Raw genomic sequence first — 23,118 nt, 5'->3', positions numbered from 1 at the left:
GAGCCTCAGACTGTTGAATCTTGTTCAGCGCGAAATCACCGCCATTGTCAAACATTACTTTTCTACAAGCAAAAATGGATCAAGCTGACGAGAGTATCAATGAAAAGCAAGTACGACAACTTCTACAATGTCTCATCAAGACATTATGAAGATTGCCAAATGGCAAGCAATTCGTGGGAGGAGATTGCTGAAAATACGGGGCTGGAGGTCAGCCAGCGATTGAATAAAAAACAATGGAAGAACCACAGAGACAAGTACAGTATGTGTGTGTTCGGAATCGAATGGCCACACGAAGCGGTGACCCAGTCGGCCAAAAACTGCCAGCTTTATATCACTTTATGTTGTATTTTCTGTCGGTGCACTTTATCATTTATTGTGTACATATGTTTGCTGTAGGTCTGTGACTTATTTACTTGTCACACTTCAAGTATATGAAGAATAAAGCACAGGTTCGGTGTCAAAAGAGTTGTTTTGATGTTTAATTTTCAACAACAGACAGTCCACACACGATACATCATCACTGATTGAGAGTGTCTCGGTGCTTATATGATAACGTTAGCATCAAGGCTTCCAACGCAGTTTGGGAAATTCCATAGATGGCAGAAATCTGCTATGGCTTCCCACTGGCTGGTTGTAGGACACGGCTAACAAATTGGGCTGGAGGGCTTTGCAGACCACAGACAAAATGCTGGATGCAGTGCTCGACGCCAGTTTGAAGCTAGCCGCTACAGCTAACTGGTTTCCACCCAGGCTAGAACTCTCTATGCGGCATCAAAAATTGGAGAGACCTCCTCGAAACAGTTTTCTGCATCGCCTGCGCCACAACATTTGTATGAGCAACATTTATTCAATGTTGATGAGCTGAAGATCCACATTCAAGCATTCCATCTTGCATTGTTTATTTTTTCTCTGTTAAACTAGACAAGAGGAAGTCAACAAGCATGCCCCAAAACTGTACAAACATAACGCCACACCCTTCTAGTGGCTTGACGGTGAATTACAGAGCAACGCGTCACCTGGCCGGAGAACCATCCAATGTCAAATGACGCCGTAGTCGTTGTGCCGTCACCGCAACGCGGGAGCATAACTCAGGCTTAACATATTTAAAGGGATCCTCTGTTTTTAAGACAAGTAATTCTTAAAAGATAAATGTTAGTATAAGTTATGATAATTTGATATTAAAACCCCTCTTAATGTTTTTGTTTAAATAAAGTTTGTAAAATTATTTTGTGATAGGTCGCCATTCTTGTTACGTCGCAGTGCGTGACGTCACTGGTCCTGTTGCCGAAATTCCAGCGTGTCACTCGTTAGCTTTCCCAACATGTCGTCAGTTCTACCCTTCCCATTTGAACCAGATCTGAAAAGTGAAGAGCAGGACAGCACTGTCGGTCGTTCACAAGACGAGCTTCAGGGAAAAATGCGTGCAGCAAATACCTGATAAGACAAAAGTTGGGCAAAACTGGTGATGCGAGAGAGTCCTGTGTGGAAGTCCGGTTGGGAGCGAGAGTGTATGCTGTCCGGTTTTATTAGCAGATATTCAAGGTAAGCATGTTGCGTTTTCAAACTTATCCCAATATAATTATGTAGACTGTTAGCATCCAGAGCTGTCGTGTGCTTTACATACAGTACAGGCCAAAGAGCACACCTTGTGTAATCCATGTCTTGTACATTGTAACGCGTGGTAGCTAGGATACGTGTATAAAAGTATCAAAAGGGGGAGAAGCTTCCACTTATGCACATTTAGTCACAAAAAATATTTCCACCTTGACCACTCTTCACTCAGGAGCTCAGCAGTACGCAAACACGCATTCCCTGCCGAACTCCCAACATTGTTCTAAGGTCCACGTCAGAATCACTGTCGTCACTGTAGCGTGCCATAGTACTTTAATTATTTAGTATGATTTGGGGAAAACTCCCACGAAGAATTGTCAATATAAAAAAAAAATAGTAATAGTAATCCAAATCCGCGTTTTTTACTCATGTAGATCCAGGAATTCGACCGATACCATGGCAATGTCGCAGCCGAAATTAGGCCGTCGATTCCATAAAACAGACTGATCCGAAAAGCTGCTGTTTGGGATAGACGAATCAAAAAAATGGACAGATCCGAAACCAATATTGCAGACATGGTGGGACCGTCAGATCCAGAAAATAGATGGATCCCTAACTTGACTGAGGATCCGGGAAAAATGTTCGCGCGCCAGTTGTAACGCGTGGTGGGTAGGGTACGTGCATACAGGGACCAAAAAGGGGGAGAAGCTTTCACTTATGCACATTTATTCACTAAAAATAATAATTCCACCATGACCACTCACTTCACTCCCCTTGTTTCCATTTGACTGGAAATTGCATCCAAAAGCAGCACATCATGGCATTTTACTTCGTGAGTTTAGGCAGCAATCAGCAATTGTTGAACACGAAAGATACCAATGACGTCATCACTGCGAGCCCGCAAACCATGGCGCAAACTAATGGTCAAAATATGGACTAAATATTATAAAATATTGCTATTAATTTAACATTTTATGTGTTTCTAACAACATATTTTAGTACAAGAGAACAATTGTGGTTTATAAGAGCCTACGTGTATTTAAGTTAGAGGATCACTTTAACACGAATTTGTAGGGCTGGCAATTTGAGGAGAAATTTCCATTCAGGGAGTGGCCACTCTTACCAAATATGGTGATGCTATGAATTTGCCTGCTTAGGCCCAAGTTTGCTCTCAGAGTGCTCGTCTAGTTCTTCAATTTTTCAAGTTTTCTTTGGTTGCAATTGTCTTCCTTCTTTGTCCTTGCCCAGCACACACCAACTAGCTGTGCTTTAACCTTTGCTGACGTTCTCAAACCTTGAAAGGATTCGTCCGTAGCTCAATGTGTCCCCTTTTTGACAGCGTTCACTTGACTGTACTACGCCCCCGTGGATCCCTGGGACAATGCCCTCTACAAAGGCCCAAGGAACATCTTCCTCCCCCGCCATGAAAATCCTCTATCTGTCAAAAGACAGCCATTGCAAATCCCGTTCTCTTGCTGAATGCGCACACAAATGTATGACTGTTTGTCTGGGTGCCGTTATCATTTCCATATTTTACACTTGGTTACCATGCTTTGGAAAGACAAGTATTGAATCTCATAGGCAAATTCACTTCCTATCTTGGAGGTGTTGTGTATTGAGAGAAAAATACAAAGAGGGGAGAAGGAATGCATGAATATTTATCCGGGGCAGAAAAGAGAGGAAGAAGAAAGGGAGAACCTGTATTTGTTTGAATTGTCTACAAATTTAAATACAAGTCAAGCCATTTATATCAGGGCGCTTGCATAATATTTGCTCCTGCATTCTCTTAACTCTGTGTAAAACCTTCAGGGATGTCAAGCAGCGTTAAAGCAACAAATGTCGTAACTGATTTTATTCGATTAAACGAATTGAGACCTTTACACAGCAGGTAATAAAACTCATTGCAAGAGCCCACAGGTATTTCCACGCTACACTTGAGGGAGTCTTTTTAATGGTGAATAATTCTAAGGACTTCTTTTGTTGTTCTTCTTGCAGCAGCGGGCGGCGCGGAGGACGTGGCCCTCTACGTTGGAATGGTAGCGGTGGCTTTGTGTCTGACCTTGCTGCTCATCATCGTGGTCCTGGTCTACCGCCGCAAGAAGGCAGGCTTGGATGCCGACGTGGCCGACTCGTCTATTCTCACTACTGGCTTCCAGCCGATGGGCATCAAGCCCAGCAAGCCAGGTGTGTGGGCGCCGCGGCCACGCAGGCCCCTCACCCACAGCAGTAGGACACCATTTTTTGTTTTACTCTCCTTTGTGCGTCCATCGCTCTGTCTTCCCGCTGTGACAGTGCCGCGCTCATTGATATGTAACGTTAGGCCACGTTCTCACCATTCAATTCAGTTTGGTTGACACAAGCGTGAAAAGTATTTTAATAAATTTGGAAACCTTAACCTTTTAATGGCAATTTTTGATTCCCTGGTGTAAAACCGGTGGTGCAGAATGGAGCTTACCACAATGTTGACTGGCTGACATAAAACTATTATTTGAAACAACAAGAATGCAAAGAACACAAAATGTGCCCTTTTAAAAAGGTCTGTGGTCGTCTTAGTTGATTTCATTAGAGAGTTACAGCTTACATGTTTTTTGACTCTGTCGCTTTTACCTTTCCAAATGAACTCTTGTTATTTTGGTGAATCCAAAACAACTTTTGAGAACTCTGTAAACTTCTTGACATTATCTCGGTGGAGTTGATTTCCAGTTGATGGAGTCATTCACTTAACCTTTGCAATATACCGTACTGGCCCGAATATAAGACGGTGTTTTTTTGCATTGAAATAAGACTGTAAAACAGGGGGTTGTTTTATATTTGCGGTCTAGACATTATACCCATCCACTACGCTAGATGGCGCCAGATATCATTGAAGTGATGTTCTGTCATGACAGATCTCAGCTACTCTCAAGTTTAACCAGTTTGCATTATCTTATTGTCTAACATTATCTAATGTTTTTCCTTGTTCGGATTTCAAGACTACAGTTACAGTTAGACTTCACTTTGATGGTTAATGCAGTTATCGCAATTTTGTTGTTTTATCACAATACATTGGTTTATTTAGATTTCAAAAACCAGAAGCCATTCATTTACGAATGTGATTGCACTTTAGTTTACATATTTAAATATTCGGATATTAAGATTTGAATGAGGCAAAATAACATGCTTTTTCTCTCAAATGTATTGTTATTATCATTTGTTTCAGATGTACTGTAATTATTTTCTGTATAAAGATTAATTTGGTGTTCAAAAAGTCATTTTTGAAATTTGAGTCTTGAAAAAGAGGGGGTCGTCTGATAATCAGGGCCGTCTTGTATTCGGGCCAATACGGTAAACCTGTCCAACCGTCTTTCTTTGCCTTTGTAATGCCTCTCTCTCTCTCTCTCGCCCACTCGCTCAGAGACGCTGCGTAGCTGTCCGTCTTCTACTGGCGTGTGAGCGCTGTCCTCGCATGAACAAGTGCGAGTGCGCCCCCACGTGGGCGTGAAAGCGTCACAAACTAAAAGCATGCATTTCAATATAAAAAAGTCAATGATACAATTGACACACATTGCCAAAGGCAGAACGCGAACATGGCCATAGCTATTAAGAGTTATTCAGATAACTATAGCATAAAGAACATGCTAACAAGTTTACCAAACCATCAGTGTCACTCCAAAACACCAAAATAACCTGTGAAATGATATCATTATGTGTTGATAATTTCACACATAAGTCAATCCTGAGTATAAGTCGCACCCCCAGCCAAACTATGAAAAAAAAACTGCGACTGATAGTCCGAAAAATACGGTATAGGAACTTTCCTTCGCCAGGCAGTCATGTTCGAACATGGGTACTGGACCTGATACGAACTGTTGTGACATTGTAGTCTGCGCCAGTGACGTATTATTTGCTTGTCACACCCACCTCTGGCAAAATAAAACCGCGAAACCTAAGCTGAATGGAAAACAACAAAATGGAGACCGTCGAGGACTCGGTGGCAATTCTTGCATGTTTAAAGGGAATAGTTTCCATCTGCAAGCAAATCCAGCGTCTAATGACGAGACTGGAAGAGCACACAGATTTAGTACAGGTTTTTTTTTTTTTTTTTTTTTTTTTTTTAATATGGCGGCTCCTTGAGACGCACATGTATTGAAGGGGTGTAGCTGCTGATTTTAACGAATCCCTAAACAGCTACGTAGTCGAGTTCCTACGCTTAAATGTAAGTCTCTACCTCATAGTAGGAACTACAATGGTTCTCGGAACTCGAGTTCCTGATCCCTAGTTCCTACATGTGCGAACACACAAAATGACGCTATTGTCTCCCCAAAACGTTCTAGGACTGCAGATAGTTCCTACTGAGCGAAAGTGGCTATGTTTAACCAAGCGGAAAGGTACTACTTAATTACTATGTTCAGCCACATTTCACACACTACACTTAACGTAATTTTCAGACTATAAGCTACTTTTTTCCCTCATTTTGAATCCGGCAGGTTATAGTCCAGTGCGACTTATTTGTCTTCATTATGTCACTAACTTCATTTATGTCCACCTCTTTTACATCCATTCAAAAGTGAGATCATTTGCCGAATCACACTAAATGACATCTATTATAAGCATTCATTAAGTCTCATGACCAGTGTTGTTAATCTTACTTTAAAGAAGTAATTAATTACAGTTACAAATTACTTCTCCCAAAAAGTAATTGCGTTAGTAACTCAGTTAACTGAATGTAAGAGTAATTAGTTACTTGGCAAAGTAACTGGTGATAATTTTCATGTTTTTTTTTTTTTCTCAAGAAAAAAAAAAAAAGGTCACACAATATGAAATTTAAAGGTTTTTTTGGGACAATGGGCTTTAGCCCAATTCTTTACCCTAAACTTAACTAGACACATGGGGTATTGCGGATATTGCGATAACTAGATAGTAACCTTTGCTATGTGTGGAAGTCATTTAATGTTGTGAATCAACCGTTAAAGTTGTTAAAATTTCTCCCGTTATTGCATTAGTTCTCTTCCGTCTACTTTTGACATGTGTAAATTTTAAAACTATTTAATCAGTTAAAGATATACTTAAGTCAAGATTTTGCCGATTTAGGAGCATATTAGATAAAAAGTTACTTAGGTTTGTTAGGAAGGTTCTCTACAACAGAGCCTTCCTAAGAAATCTACTTCTTTAAGATGGCGGCTGTTTACTAACGCATCTAGTTCTTTATTATACATGTTGCCAATTAAAGATACACGATAATATCGGTTACCGATAATTATCGGCCGATAATGGCAATTATGACGTCACACAGATAATACAGATAAAAAAAAAAAAATCAACCGATAATGCAATCCAATAATTATATAGTTGATTTAGCCTCCAAATGTGCGCAACCAAGCAGTTTTCTCCACCGCCGCCTGCTCAACCCCTCCCCTCTCTGAAGCCCCTGTGGGAGGAGGGGTTGAGGAGTACGGCGTCATAAAGGAGGCGGTGTTATCAGTGTTGAGGCGCTCTCAGTAGCGTGCGTTGCTTTTCCCGTGTGTGAAATGAAATAAACGACGCTCTCGCCATCTACAAAACAGTTCCACGAGGCGTAAAGAAAGCGTCCTCATTGAACACCTCTAGCACTAACCCAGCAGCCATTTGAAACTGCATCACAATGATTTTTGGAGCGATTTTTTTGGAGGCTGCTGCTAGCGCGAATGCTAAAGCTATTGTAAACACAAATAAACTATAAAAGAAGCTACGGGGTTTGAGACGATATATAGACGCTGCGGTCCTCCCGGAGTCGGGTTGTTTGGGAATGCAGCCCAAAGCGGGTGGTAAACTCCCATCTATGACTAAACACCTCACGAGACCGATAGTCGACAAGTAGCTCCAGAGCAGAGCCATGCACCGAATACGCCGCAGCGAGCCGGCCGGGGCGGGCGGCTATCCGGTACGAACTTAGCTGCCACCGCCACTTTGGTTCAAGACAGAGGCCTGGCGTGGGTGCTAATTTGACAGCCGGGCGGACTGAAGGGCACAGGCGGGAGGAAATTCCCGAAATGACCCGACAGCCAAACTTCTGGATGAAAAAATAATGCAGTTTATACGACCACGATTCTTCGTGAAAGACATGCCGATCACATCAGTTTTACCCCGGACATTTACACAAGGCATGTCAAGAAAGCATGTTTATCATGACGGCACAGTGGTTAGTTGATCATTTTAACATCCACCAAACCACACAAAGAAGTCATCTAGTCAGTAATGCATTCAGTACGCTTTAAATTTATGGCGTCTCAATCAGATCATTCGTCTTAAATCTAGTCAAATAATTTTCCTCAGCTTGTTTGAGTGTTGAAGACTAGTTAACAGATGAATGCGCCAGATTATTCCACTTGAACTAAATATTGCCATTTGTTCTTATTAAGCCCAAACATCTAGAAAAAATGTCATTTTTCACCTAAATCAAGAAAAAATTGCTTTACAAATAATGTTTTGAACCATACATATTCTTGAATAAAGAACATTTCTGACTTTTTTTTTTTTTTTTTAAGGATTATGTATAATAATTTATTGCTTAAAATAAGGCTGTTAAAGCTTATTTTCAGCTGGCTATTTTTCTTCAAGAAATCTGAGTGAAATATACTTGAAATTCTGGCAGTTAATTTCACTTATTTCCAATAGATTTACACTGAAAACAAGGGAATTTAACTAGTTTTAAGGAGTTGTGTTTTTGCTGTGTAGTAATGTTATACGTTAGGAATGGCTTACTTTTAAAGCCATTTTTGTGCAACTTATGTATTTACTCTAAGTAATTGTTGCCAAAAGTTTACCATTACACAATGTCAGACAATCTGTCTTTATTTAGATGTTGGAATTTACTACTTATTCACATTTGATGTTGGAAAAAAAAAGCAATAATATGTTTGCACAGTAATATTTTCTCTTGTGTATACTTTAAAATTTTACATAAATCTTTTAATAAAATTATCGGCTTGACATTATCGGTTATCGGTTGGAACGAGGAGGAAATTATCGGTTATTGGTATCGGCTGAAAAATGCATTATCGTGCATCACTATTGCCAATGCAGCCGTGTCTATCATTTGCATCTAGTTCTGTATATATGTGATATCTACCGAAGCATCATGTGGGCGCAGTTTGTAGGCTATCGGCTACAGTCAGGTATTACTGGAGCCACCTAGCATAGTAGCATCGCGTTTGCAACGGCGTCACCCTCCCTTGCCTCCTCCCCACTCCTGCTCTGCTCTCTCGTCTCCGTGAGTCCGTCTTTCTCAGACTTTTCTCGCATCAGTCAACCAACATAGTAACGCACGTCTTTCCCGCCTCAGTAACAGTAATGGTGATGCCAAGATGAGAAAAGTAATTAATTAAATTACTCACTACTGAAGAAAATAACGCCGTTAGTAACGCCGTTATATTCTAACTCGGTTGTTAACAACACTGCTTATGACATTGTGATGTCATCATTATGATTGTCTTATGACAGTCTTATGGCGCCACTGTCAAATAAAGTGTTACCAAATAACTAGCAATTAATGAAAAACAGGAACAGTAACTGAAGAAATAATTAGCACAGAACATGAATATGGATTGTCATTTACATCTGTAGCGCTGTAATGCATGCTAGAAGGCATGTTGGATAACAACAGTGTTGACAGCAGGCGGCAGCAGAGGTTGACTGTCTCCCACAAGGTAGCAGTGATGGTCAAATGAGGCTTTGCAGCCAATTGATTCAAAGCTTCATGGTGATCCATTTGGTCTTATGACAATCTTATGATGCCACTGTCAAATAAAGTGTTATCGGTTAATATCTTTTGGTGTAAATATCCCATAATACAGTGAGTACAGCTATGGCTTATAGTCCAGTGCGGCTTATCTATGAACAAATGTCATTTTTGTGTCAGATTTGTTGGATGGCGGCTATAGTCAGGTGGTCCTTATAGTCCTGAAATTACAGTAATAGTATCACTGCAAGGCAAATTTATATAGCACAATTCAACACAAGGCAATTCAAAGTGCTTTACATACATGAAGATCATAAAAATCACATTTGAATCAATACAACGTAAAAACCAAGACAAAAGATCGCATTTAATCACAAATAGAATAAAAATAAATAAATAAAAATAAAACAAAAATATAACAAAAACTACTACTAATAATAATAATTGAAATCAGCAATGGAGATGAGCACAAGAGGAATAGAAAGCAGGTAGATTGAAATATATAGCCAGTTATGGATATGCAGTGCTAAACAAAAGCGTTTTTAGCCCTGATTTAAAAGAGCTAACAGTTTGAGCATACTTCAGACGTTCAGGTAACTTGTTCCAGAGGTGAGAAGCATAATAACTAAATGTTGCCTCACCCTGCTTGGCTCTTGTTCTTGGAATATGCAGAAGACCCGTTCCAGACGACCTTAGGGGTCTAGATGTCTCATAGGAATCTAACAAGTCAAGCATGTATTTTGGTCCAAGGCCATTAAGTGTGTTGTAGACGAGCAGTAGTATTTTATAGTCTATCCTTTGACTCACTGGAAGCCAGTGTAGCGATTTCAAAACCGGTGTAATGTGGTCCAGCTTCCTTGTATTTGTGAGGACTCTGGCTGCAGCATTCTGTACTAGCTGCAGCTTCCTGACTGATTTTTTTTTTATCAAGACCTGTAAATATACCGTTGCAATAGTCCAATCTGCTGAAAATGAATGCATGCATAAGTTTTTCATGTCTTGTTGAGTCAGAAGCCCCTTAATTCTGGTTATATTTTTTAGGTGGTAATAAGCGGATTTAGTGACGGACTTTAGATGGCTATCAAATTTTAGGTCTGAGTCAATAATTACACCAAGGTTTCTGACTTGATTTGTAGCTGTAAGTGACATTGTGCTAAGTTGCCTGCTTATCTTTGACCTTTCCTTTTTTGGCCCAAAAATGATCACCTCGGTCTTCTCCACATTTAACTGGAGAAAATTCTGGCACATCCATTCATTGATTTGATGAATGCACTTACTCAGGGAGACTGCAGTGTTACACTGAGTCTGATTAGAGGCTTAATTATTTTACTCAATCTGCAGTATACCTAGAATCAAAATTAGAATTGAACTCAAAATATACGGCTTGCGTGTTTTTTAACTTGGTCCCTTTTCTTTCCAAATCACCACTGTGCTCAAATTATATGAATTAAAACAACAAAAACTGAAGATACTCACCAGTTGTTCAATACTCGAGTAATGCTTTCACTTGGTATTCATTTACTTTTACTAAAAGTAAAAGTTATTTGGAGGACTAATTTTTACTTTGTTCAATGTCATTGTGTGCCTAAATATGTGGTGACTCACATCTAATATCACTCCACATATATTTACTAAACACCTAAAACAATGAGCATACACAAACACACCCAAAACGCTGGTAAACTATTACAATATGTCTAACATATGATAGTGTAAAGGTTGTCAACTCGTCTTCATATTTAATGAAGCGTTGTAGCTTTTATTTACCACAGTACTGTTATGGCATTCCAGCTTGCAATGAGGCGGTATGGGTGCACTTAATTCTACCGGCCAAGTGATGTGAGTTTTATCGACAGCATATACAGCATGATCAAGGCTTGCTTTGAATCTGAGGGTATCCGATTCCATGCAGTTCTATATTGATTACGCTGCCATGATGTATTCGTGAGAAAAATAGGATGGAATTGTGTCATTTGAACCATGTAGTATAAATCCATATCAATAGGATGGAATTCAATTTAACTAAGTGCGCCTGACATCAGATTTTATATCACTAATGCAGCTGCCTCCTACCTATACCTGCACCTGAGCTAGATCATTACCAAACGATACAGTGACAAGATGAACTCAACTGCATTGCGTGTTGAAAACGTGGCTTTAGCACTGTGTCTTCCACAGGTGGATGTTTTTTTAAGTGGTTCACTCAGTTGAAGAATAATGTGAGTGTGTTCGTGAGTGTGTGTTTGTTTATTAATTAGATTGCCTGACACATCTTGTTTTGTCATCACCTCATTGTCAAGAACTGCGTGTAGTTTTTCTCACTGTTTCGTGTGCCTGTGAGGTTTACTCATGTGTATTAGAAAATACAACTGTCTGACTTGGATGAAGATAGAGTAGTGGGATGCCGCATTTATGAATCACTATGAAAAAAAAAAAATCTTCTAGCTCTATTTTTGGTCATTGTTGGGGTACTAAAGAGGCAGACAGAAAGAGGAGGCCTGTTAACTGGCATTGTTAAGAGTGTGTGAGTGTCTTTCTCTGCGCAATGTGTCTTTCCTGTTTTCCTGTCAGTTTTCTTGGTGTTGTGACAGCATTAGTGTGAGGTCTCTGTGTGTGTGTTAGCTATCACCTCCCTTTCCACCACTCATTGTTTTCTCTCTCTTCACGCTTTATCATCCAAACAGAGAATTCTCATTTGCTTACCATCCAACCCGATCTAACAACTACCACCACCAGCTACCAGGGCACGCTACGTTCTCGACACGATGCTCCCAGCAAGTTTTCGATGACCAATGGGCCTCTGCTGGACCCGCTTCCAAAGGGTTCGCACACGCTGCACAATGGAAAGCTAAATTCGGACCCTGCAGACTTTGTGAGCAGGCTGTCCACTCAGAACTACTTTAAAACACTATCCCGTGACGTGGCCAATACCTCCTATGGGACCTTCAACTTCCTGGGCGGAAGGCTGACGATTCCCAACACTGGTGAGTCTTTTTTTTTAGCTTTTACATTTTCTGTCCTTTGCTGTCATTAAGAGTGTGACAATATCTCGATACAGCGATATATCGCGATATTTTGCAACCCGATGGGTTATCGATATGCTCCCGCCAAGAATCGATACTTTTATTTAACATATTGGCCATACAATGGAGTATGGATGCTGTAAACTACTCAATGTTTGTTGAGCAATTCCTTGGCGGTCCACTAGGGGCGCTCGGGAGTGGCGGTGAGGGTAAAGTGCGCACAAGTTGTCTAGAGAAGAAGAGAAGCTCCAAGTGGGTTGAAAAAATAAAAAAGCTCCGTGAGAACGGTGGAGGGAAAAAATGAGAAAAATATTGCTAAAAATCACACATGGGGACACACTTTAGATTTTACACCAACAAGAAAGGAAGCAAGGTGAACAAGGACTTTGCTGTATGCAAGAATTGTCTAAGAAAAATAAGTTTCACTGGGAGCTGGTGACGTAGTGGACACTGGAGTTTGTGAGCTTTGCTTTCATCACTTGAGGTAAGAAAGTTTTGCAATGTAATTGACTTTTTAATTTACATGTATTAGGCTCGAGCGTTTACGTCACAGCAGCACGGGATCATGCGAGATTTGCGACAACGCAACCATTGCGGAAGCATCACGGGACATTTAAACTTAGCGGCAACCAAAGATGGAAAAAAGTAAGGAATACTTGCCAGTTCGATACAGAGACAAACTTGTTACCACGGCGAAGGACAGATATGTGAGCAATTTTAAGGATGTGAACAATGTTGACCCTCACGAGCAAGCCAAACACAAATGGAATAAAGATGTCGACAAGCTTCCACCACTACGCGAAATGGACATCATGCTGTATTTAGTGTTTGGTATATGTTACTACACTCATCAGCAATTCCGAAACTACAAATCGCTACAAAGCTACGAACAGTTTTGCTGCGGATGGGTGCAGGATCTTCACTTTATGACCATAGCAAACGGCAACACATCTTTCTAGCAAAGGTAGGCAATGTGTGTTTACATTAGTCTGTGACCACGGATGTACAAATCTTTTGCTGCATAAAATGTAGCCTGTGTACAAATTCTTTGCCACTCTCTCACGTCAAAATATTACAGCTTTTTCATTTAGCAACGACATGAATTATGTCTTATGAAGACAATGCACATGTATGCATGCTAGTTGTTTAGCTTTAGCAATAGCTAACAACAGGCCGACTTAGGGCGTAAAGTTACTGAAATTTGCGTAAACAAACGAAATTAACTTACCGGAGTGGAAGTGAATAGAGCAAACTCAGTGTGTAACTGGAGAATCAAACGTTATGCCCTTCCTTCTGATCGAGGCCACCCATGCCATTCTTCGACGTTTGGTAAGTTCAGATATGAGCTTTCCCTCGCCTTTTCTCCATGTAGGGATCCGGAAGAAACTCAATGGTGTTCCGTCGAGCTGTACATTCTCCTTTCTATTCGATCGGTTGTTGCAATTCTTTACCGCACAATAATTTCCAACCATTTTTAAAGAGCGACCTGTGTTGAAATGCCTCATTGCTTATGTTTCTCGCTTCCACAATGGCGATAGCGGCGGAAACCTCGCGAGTGCCACGTCATACGCTCGAGCCTAATTATTTTGATGACATTTGGTGTTGAATGATATAAAATAAACCAGGACCCTAAACTGGATGAAAATGAATATCGAACAAGCCCACATGAATTTACCGATTTATTTGAGAACCAATTTCCATCTAGTTTACTACACAAACTGTTATTACTGTCATTTTGATACAATAAGCTATAAAAATGGTTTGAATAGGTTCCAAGATATATAAAGTGATGTGCATGATAATTAATGTAGCCTACATATTAAAAATAGGTAATTATTGATGTAGCCTACATATTAAAAATAGGTAATTATTGAATTTTTAATTTCTATACATTCAATTCATATTTTTTTTAATTCAATACTTCCAACACACACAAAAAAAATCAGGATTTCAACTCAACGCTATGAAGTAGCTAATATTTTTTGTTTTATTTTGTTGTTTTTAAGGTGAGGAAGACTGTGACTGAGCAAGTCTGACATCTTAATTGCTGAAGCAGATAGCGGAAGTGCTCAAACCAGGCAACAAAGTTCATATACGAAGAAAAGACCCACCAATTTTATCATTGCCCCACTCCAAGCTCAACTGCTGACACCTACGGCACTTTTTATTTATTTTTTTATCTCTCCAAGCGATATCAGTGGTCGTGGTTGGTTTCCTCTATATGTGCAGGGGCACAATTTGCAGTAGATTTATATTTTACAGCAATGTTGCACAGAAAAGGTGTCACTGTTTAATAAATGACTTAAACAGTATTTTTTTCTATTTTCAAATAATCTTTTTTTTTTTTTCCGTTTCAACAGTTGTATCGTAGAATTTCATGTATCCAATTTCTGACCAATACATCGATAATCGCTGTATCGTGATATAATCGTTATCGTGAGCCTTGTATCGCGAATCGTATCGTATCGTGAGGTGCCCTGAGGTTCCCACTCCTAGCTGTCATAGTACGCTTTTGTCACGCTAGTCTCACTAGAGTGATCCCTCGTTTTGTGCGGTTAACGGGGACCAGAACCCGCCGCAATAAGTGAAAAACCGCGAAGTAGGGCAATGTATTTATTCAGATTTAGCCATGGAAAGAGACACTTATAAGACACGTTTTTTCACTTTTTTTGTGTATATATATTTTTTAATTATGTACATAGGCGGATCTACTATTCAGGCGAAGTAGGCCCCGCCTTAGGCCCCCAACCAGCTGCCCCTGCCCCAACGAGCAAGGGCTTGGGCCACCGGAGCCAGCAGCACCCCCAACTATTCGTCATGTATAACTATGTCAGCATACCAAACAAACAAATAACAAAACAAAAAAGAAAGCCATTTGAATGCTGCATTTATATGACCCCCCCCCCACACACACACACACACACACACATGCACAATGGACTGTTCCACAACGACGGACTGAGTATCAGTCGCTTAGCTTCATTTAGTATCGTTTAGCTTAGCTTAGCTCCGTTTAGCATCGCTTAGCTCTGCTTAGCTGTTCGTTAGCTTCACTTAGCTCTCCCGCGTTTTTCATGCCACTAAACTCGCTATTTTTACAGCTCACTTGCTACTATGCACGTCGGCTATCATTTATTTCGAACACATGAGCGAACGTGCTCTCCATGAGAGCCAAAGTGCAGTGAGGGAGAAGTTGAGAACAGGCCACTAATGCCTCTTTTAACTTTCTTCTTTTAACTTTATTCTTCTTCACACCGAACATAAAATACGCGGCAGCACACCCTGTGGCGAAACAATGCAGTACAGTTCCAATCAGTCATCCAATAACACTCAACAGCTGGTTAACAGCATTTGCTAATGAAAAAAATCGGTGAGTGACACCATAAGCAATGACGAAGAATGTTTTTTTACGGGGTGTAAAGCTTTCGGGGAGCGGTTTAGCGAACTTACCTCCGGTGAACATTTAAAAATAAAATCATGTCATGTTCGTCAAATAAATAATAATTTCTGGAGTTAATCCCACATACTTCCGAATTAATATTTTAATATGTTGAGTAAATACTGATCCTACACTAAGAATAGCTTTCAAAAGGCACTCTTTATGACAAATATGATTGGCAATGAATAATTATTATAATTATGATACTACTATTATATATAGTAGTATACTATAATAATAATGCTAGAATTTTTTTTTTTAAGAATTGTTTTGAATAATGTTGGAAAGGCAAAGTCAGCGTTCTGAATCTATTTATTTTCCATTCTTTTGCACTAGTAAATGCTATCAGCATTTAACCTCATTGTTTATTTGTGATTAATTATTGTTATTTACATGATTATTTGTACTTTATTAAAAAAATTAAGTGTTCCAAAATGGTTTTGTGAATTAATAAATGTCAACAAAAATTTCATTTCTAAATTAGTAAAAAAAAAAAAAAAAAAGAAAATTATTAGATTAGTCGACTAATCGTAAAACTAGTCAGCTGACGAATCAGGAGAAAATTTGTCGTTTAGGACAGCCCTAGTGTACTGGAACATATTTCCTCCACACCCTTCTCACCTTTTTAACCCCTGACCCAAGAAGAGGGCCCCTGGATATGTTTGCCTTAGGCCCCAAAATTGCCAAGTCCGCCACTGATTATGTATATACCAGTATATACCGTATATATTAATGTTTTTAAGCACTTCCAATTAGGGGTGTGACAAAATATCGAAATGGTGATATATCGTGATACTTTGTATCCCAAAAGGTTATCAATATGCTCCTGCCAAGAATCGAGATATCGTTTTAAGAAGGTGTCAATGTTTGAAAAAAAAAAAAAAGTAATAATTAAATTTAAAAAAAAAAAAAAAAAAAAAAAGGAACCAACAAGTTGTTATCAAATTCTCCCACCATAACAAAACCCCAAGCAAAAAGTATACAATCACCAGTCTCTGATGAGCACTAACTCAGACATTGTATCATGTAGAACAAACTCAGATAAAAAGCTTGAAAACATAATTAATTAGTTCAAAACTGCAACTCTTTAGCATTCAGAAACACTAAAAGTGAATAGAAAACATTGTGGTGGTCAGTAAATGTTACTTTTATAGAGCAAGTGCAGGGAAATATATATGGAATCACTCCATTCTGAGGAAAAAATATGGAATCATGAGAAACAAACAAAGAAATAACAATCCAAACACATTTCTAGTATTTAGTAGCACCAACTCTGGCTTTTATGAAGCTTGCAGTCTCTGAGGCATGGATGAGTATTCTTCATCAATTTGGTGCCAACTCTCTTTGATTGCAGTTGCCAGATTATCCTTGCAGGTCGGAGCCTTGCTGTGGACCATTTTTTTCCATTTCCACCACAGGTTTTCAATAGAGTTGAGATCTGGGCTATTTGCGGGCCATGACATTGACTGGATGAGTCTTTCTCTAAGGAATGTTGGCATAATGCATTGTCATCTTGGAAAATGACAAACATATTTTCCATTGAAGGGATAAAAAAGCTGTCTAAAATTTCAATGTAAACTCGTGCATTTATTGAAGATTTAACCACAGCCATCTCCCCAGTGCCTTTGCCTGACATGCAGCCCCATATCATCAAGGACTGAGGGAATTTTAATGTCATCTTCAGGCAATCATCTTTTTAAATCTCACTGGAACAGCACCAAACAAAAGTTCCAGCATCATCACCTTGTCAAGAGTCAAAATTCTGCATTGGACAAGGGGATGATGCTGGAACTTTTGTTTGGTGCTGTTCCAGTGAGACCTTATGTGGGCCAAAATTACCTAATTGCCTGGCGTTGATGCCACTGACAGCCATAGACGTTCAATCTGTTTGAATTGGGAGGAATGGCAGCGAATTAATAAATGTTCATTCGCTGCCACCCTTCCAGTTCAAATGGGTTGGACGTCTACTAGTGATAAACTCATTCCAATTCACAGCAGAAGCTTGTTTTTCTCTTAATTAGTTGTTTGTAGAATATCCTAAATTGATTTCCTGACCAATGTATTGATAATTGTTGTATCACCATATCGTCAGATCATCATTATCGTGAGCTTTGAATCGCAAATCCTATCGTACAGTGAGGTACCAAGAGGTTCCCACTCCTACTTCCAATGTAATAATTATAAGTTAACCATGTTTCTGTCACACCGAAATATTTTTAAACAAGAATAAAGTACCGTAATTTCTGGACTATTGGGCGCCCCTGATTACAAGCCTCTCCCAGTACATTTTTAAAGGAAAAACCATTTTGTGCATACATAAGCCTCTCCTGCCTAGAAGCCGCGTGTGCCCACTTAGTAACAAGAGACATTGACAAAGAAATATACGGTTTTCAAAATTTTAATAACACACCTTAACTTTTCGTTCCAAACAGCACCGGCAAACACGGCAGTTATATAGCAGCGGCACGGAGGTTATATAGCATCAGCATGGCGGTGCAGCACTAATTGTGCTGGTGGATGAAAACATAAAAGTCTTTGTTAGCAATCTTCATCTTCCTCCTGTGCATTCAAACCATGGAAGTCTTCACACTCAGTGTCGGATATGAAGACCCTCAGATGCACATCGCCACGCACCTACTCAGTCTCCTTCGCTATCGCCTTCAATGTCTCCCATAATGAGGCAAATTCACTCCTAGCCCGTGCTGTCCTCGTCACGCAGCAGAATGGCCCCTTCGAAACCCGTTGGTGATGGCGGACTCTTTCACAGCGCTTCACGCTACCAGGCTCCCCCGGCAAACCTGTGCAAAAGCTGCTCTTTGCATGCAGCGAGTCTTGGCAAACGATCTCTCGCCGCTCGTCATCAAAGCTTCCCATACAACTCGGATGGCCAATTTAATTTCTTTGTGCATTTTCCATGATGCAGGTATGCCAATTCTACTCATGCACAAAGGCGGATGCACAACGCAAGTTAAACTACTGATAATAGCGCAAACTAGCGTATTCCTCCACACATATATTCCACGTGTCTCACTCCCACATTCCATGCTCGAGCGCCACTGGCGGCCGTCAGAAAAATACACAAATTGGCCGCATCATTGCATACGGCGCAGGACCCAAAATAAGGGAAAAAAGTAGCGGCTTGTAGTCCGGAAATTACGGTACTAGGAAAATGCTTGGCTTTATGAAATTCTTCATAGTGAATCTACTCAAATCCTTTCAATCATAGTGAGTCTACTCAAATTTCAAGCTGTTCACTTAAACACAATATGTTTACACAGCAACTGTTTAACAAGTTAAACGATGATTGACGCATGCGGTGCTTTTGAAGTCTGTGACCCTGGCAAGATCAAACACAAACATCTGTCAACATTGTTAACTTTACTAAGCAACTCCAGTGATGTGCTTGACGAACAAAGAGCAGATAGAGGAAGGGAGGGAGCGAGAGTGAGACTATGGGATTGGCTCGGGACAGCTCATCTGTATTTTTTTTAAATTGGAAAAAAAATCCGGAACAGACTGAAAGCGCAAACTTTGAAGCGAAAAGTAGTGAGGGATCACTGAACTATTGATTTCATTTGTCCATTAAAAAACAAATGTGACTCTTGCTAAGCGAAACTAGCTTCAATTACAAAATTGCCTGTCTACAGTCAAAATCGCTAGCTACTTAAGAATTGTAATTCCCACAAAGGTGGTCATGGATAGAGACACTATCAATCATGTCATTGATGATACAATTAGGCTTTTAAAAGACACAGGGTGATTTAAAAGTAACTCTCTATTTTTAATATTTCTTAATTATAATTATTACAGAAATGAACATGACAGGTAAGTGTATAGCTTGGAGTTTAATTTAAAATTCAATACGGGCGGCATCATCAGGCATCATCTTCTAAAGCCGCCTGGGAACCGCATTAACTAATTTCTTTGACAAGAAGCTGTTGTGGGAAAATTTGAACTATTTCAAATTTTAAACAAAATAATCAATATGAAAAGAATACTTTTTCACAGCACAGTGTAACGTGGATTTTCACCTATTGCTAGAAAGTCTGAATAAATGGGGTATGGGGATTAATTGTAATGGTGCATTCATACCGGTAGGGGATTAAAATGTGTTGTGGAGTGCAAGTACAGAGGTACCTCTACATCCTTTCAGTTCGACACACGATCTTTTCGACATCCGACGTAAATTTTAACTCGCTACTTGTTTCTACATCAGACGACATGCTCGAAATTCGACAATCTATGACAGCCCCGCAGTTTATTTGTTGTCCTGCAAGATGTACGCACGGCAGATTTTCTTGTGTAAGCAATCAACACGGGTTCCAATAATGTGAGTGCAGGTGGTGAAAAAAAGCAAAAAGGTGATGCTTACCCGTGAAATGAAGATGGAAACAATAGAAAAATATGGACGTTTTGTGCGCATCCGTGAACTGGCTTGACAGTACCGCTGTAGAATGTCTACTCTTGACGGTCCCCCTCCGATCTACGTTCGTCAGTCTTTATAAGTTAAGGCGACAACTATTATTGTGGTTACATCGCCAAAGAAATCTCTAGCTTCGTCAGGTTTCTAATCATTTATTCAATCAACTTGTGCAACACAACATGCCTACTGTCCCGCGCAAGTGAAAGTTAAAAAGTCCCATCTCACTCTGTCAAGTCAGCAACGCGATGCATTCAGGTACCCCACACAAACACATTTGCCACATTAGATCCCGTTTCATTACAATATTACTGGAATTATTATTATTACTATTATTATTATTCCATTTTTTTTTCACAATTTATTTGTTTTTCTCTGTATAATTCCTATTTGCAATAGTATCAGCAGTATTTATTCAGGATTTAGTGTAGGTTTTCGAGCTGTGGAACGAATTAATGGAAATATGATGTATTCTTATGGGAAAATTCTGCTCGACATACGACTGTTTCGACTTACAAACTAGGTCCTGGAACGAATTAACTTCGTATGTAGAGGTACCACTGTAATTTATTTTCTTGAATATTGCCATTTTAAAACTTTTGTATAGATCAGGGGTCCCCAAACTACGGCCCGCGGGCCGGATACAGCCCGCCTCCACATTGGGTCCGGCCCCCTGTACAATTTTTTTTTGGTCTTTTTTTTTTATACTTGTGTTATTTATTTCCTGACTTTTTCTGTGAAGAACCCAGAGAGGGTTATTTGCTTATTATCTATTAAATTAATAGTGTTATTATTATATTATTTTATCATTATTTTTATTTTATTTACTTTTGTTCCGGGAAGAATTCAGAAAGGGTTATTTGATTGTGGCTTTCTGAAAAACAGTACATTTTTACATTTAGGCACTCGTCACACTTTTTCTGTTACAAACTGACCCCGGCTCCACATCAGAGAAGGGAAAGGTTATGTAGCCCTCACAGGAAAAAGTTTGGGGACCCCTGGTATAGATGATCCTTCAGAATTGAGTCAATTGTGGAGAGTAGTTTGTCTTGAAGGAACTGAGATCAAGTGGTTTACTTCAATTTCGTGAAGGCATCTTCACTTGACAGGTTCACTGGACTGCGCAATAAGACTCTAGCATTTAAGCAAGAACATTCAGGTAATGTCTTGCGTCCCATTAGAATTATTTAAAAAATATAGTCAAATATAGGTGCCCAAATATCAACCCCCCTTCAAATAGGCATTGTTATTGCAAGAACAGTCGGGCATGTGGTCTGTTGAGACCGTTTGCCACCTAGTAACCATGGCGACTTCAGTTCACATAAGTAGATGACGTGTAACCACAGCAACCCCACTGTATTATTACAGTCCTTTTTCTTCTGGTCTACCTGGAAAATTACCATCTTAACATTGAAATATCCATGTAGAAGTCTTTTTCTTTTTGTGTCTTGTACTCAACACATGGTATTTTTTCTGTATGGAATTGAATTGAACTCAAAAGAAACGTAATGATAAAAAGTGTTTCTATATCATGAAATTTCCTTGTGATCAGTCTGGGCTGTACCCAACAGGCTTAATAGTGACATTAATGAGGATAAGTGGCATCTAAAATGGATGGATAATTGTCTGTTTATCTGCGAGTAGAGATAATTTGATGCTGAAACTCTGGATTCACTTGTTTCTTTTATATACAGGCCTTCGTTTATCTTTTAATCTTAATTGCAACCCTTAAAGGCAGAAGAACACTCTGCATACCATAATTAGCCCATTATCAAAGCACAGTCACAAACATTTACATTCATAGTAAAATTGTACCAAATGGACGGTACTCAGGGAGACTACTAGAATAAAACTGAGAACAAAAAAAATATCAATTAGGGCTTTCAGTCATGATAATGCCTTGTGAATCATACACTGACGTGTAAAGTGTGTGCTAAATGCATAGTCCACGAAAGATTTCTCTTCAGCTTGATTCTAAAATTCCCACTTATTTCCACTTGGAATTATTATTTGAAGCCTGAACCCTAAACCCTAACCCATTTTAAGAAAAATGTTGCTTATATATCTTGGTTAGGCTGCCCATTCCTAATGGCGTACCGCACGCAGGCTATTTTTAGACCGTGACGTCGCATCGTAAAGCGGAAGTAAAGCCGGAGTGGGACATTATAGACCCGCCCTCGCATAGACCCAACGTAAAAAGTGCTACTTTTCGCCGGTAATCTTTCAAAAACTAACATGCCGATCACGCATTGCTTTTTTGGAACTTGTAGAAACGACTCTAGACATTACGACCATGAAGGATGTTTTCTTCATACGTTCCCGGAAACCAAAAACTCGGGAGGAAAAAATGTGAAGACCGAATCAACTTGCGCGGACTTTAACACCAGCTCGGCGAATCCATTCACGTTTCATATGCAGTAAACTTTATGTTGGGTGGGCATGGTCGTTCAGAAGACAACGAGGTAAGCCATTTTTATATTTTTAACTTATTTTTTTAGCGTAACGTTGTGCCGTACTGCTTCTGTCTGACAATGAATGACCTGAAAAGAATTATAATGGTATCTGACTGCCACTGTTACCGTATATATATACCGTATATATATACCGTATATATATATATATATATATATATATATATATATATATATATATATATACTTTAGTAAGGGGGAGTGTAATTAAATTATAGGATTAAGATGTGTTATCAATGAAAAAATAAAAGTGTTCGTTGGCTGTCACTGAGTAGCATTTACGATCGCTACACAAAGCTAACTAAATTACCCCCAAGAACGGTAAGAGACGTAGGACAACCAGAGGATATGTAAGAAAGACAGGGCTGATGGTAAAGGATAGCTTGTTGAAACGGGAGAATGTCATTGTCAGTCGCGTCGATAAAAAAGCTAAAGCTATGCTTAGGTCGGCTCGTTTTTTTCGTCTTTTTCAGCCTTCGACACTAAAGCCATCTCTTTAACTGAATATTTTTATGTTC

The 23,118-nt window shown here is 39.5% G+C and overlaps 1 protein-coding gene across 4 annotated transcripts in view; it reads left to right on the top strand.

Annotated features, from left to right (window-relative positions):
- Positions 1 to 23,118, top strand: part of unc5a (unc-5 netrin receptor A) — a 398,198-nt gene that overhangs the window by 296,143 nt on the left and 78,937 nt on the right. For 2 of the 4 annotated variants that reach the window (XM_057851224.1, XM_057851222.1), the window contains 2 exons: positions 3,547 to 3,735; positions 11,932 to 12,231. In XM_057851224.1, coding sequence (XP_057707207.1) covers positions 3,547 to 3,735; positions 11,932 to 12,231 — 489 coding nt within the window. Of the gene's footprint in view, positions 1 to 3,546; positions 3,778 to 11,931; positions 12,232 to 23,118 lie in introns of all 4 variants that reach the window. The other 2 variants (XM_057851223.1, XM_057851221.1) reach the window with 1 other exon arrangement.

This window comes from Corythoichthys intestinalis, chromosome 11 (genome assembly GCF_030265065.1).
Source record: "Corythoichthys intestinalis isolate RoL2023-P3 chromosome 11, ASM3026506v1, whole genome shotgun sequence".
Taxonomy (NCBI): domain Eukaryota; kingdom Metazoa; phylum Chordata; class Actinopteri; order Syngnathiformes; family Syngnathidae; genus Corythoichthys; species Corythoichthys intestinalis.
Note: the sequence above shows the minus strand (reverse complement) of the source record. Positions and strands in the feature narration are given on the sequence as shown.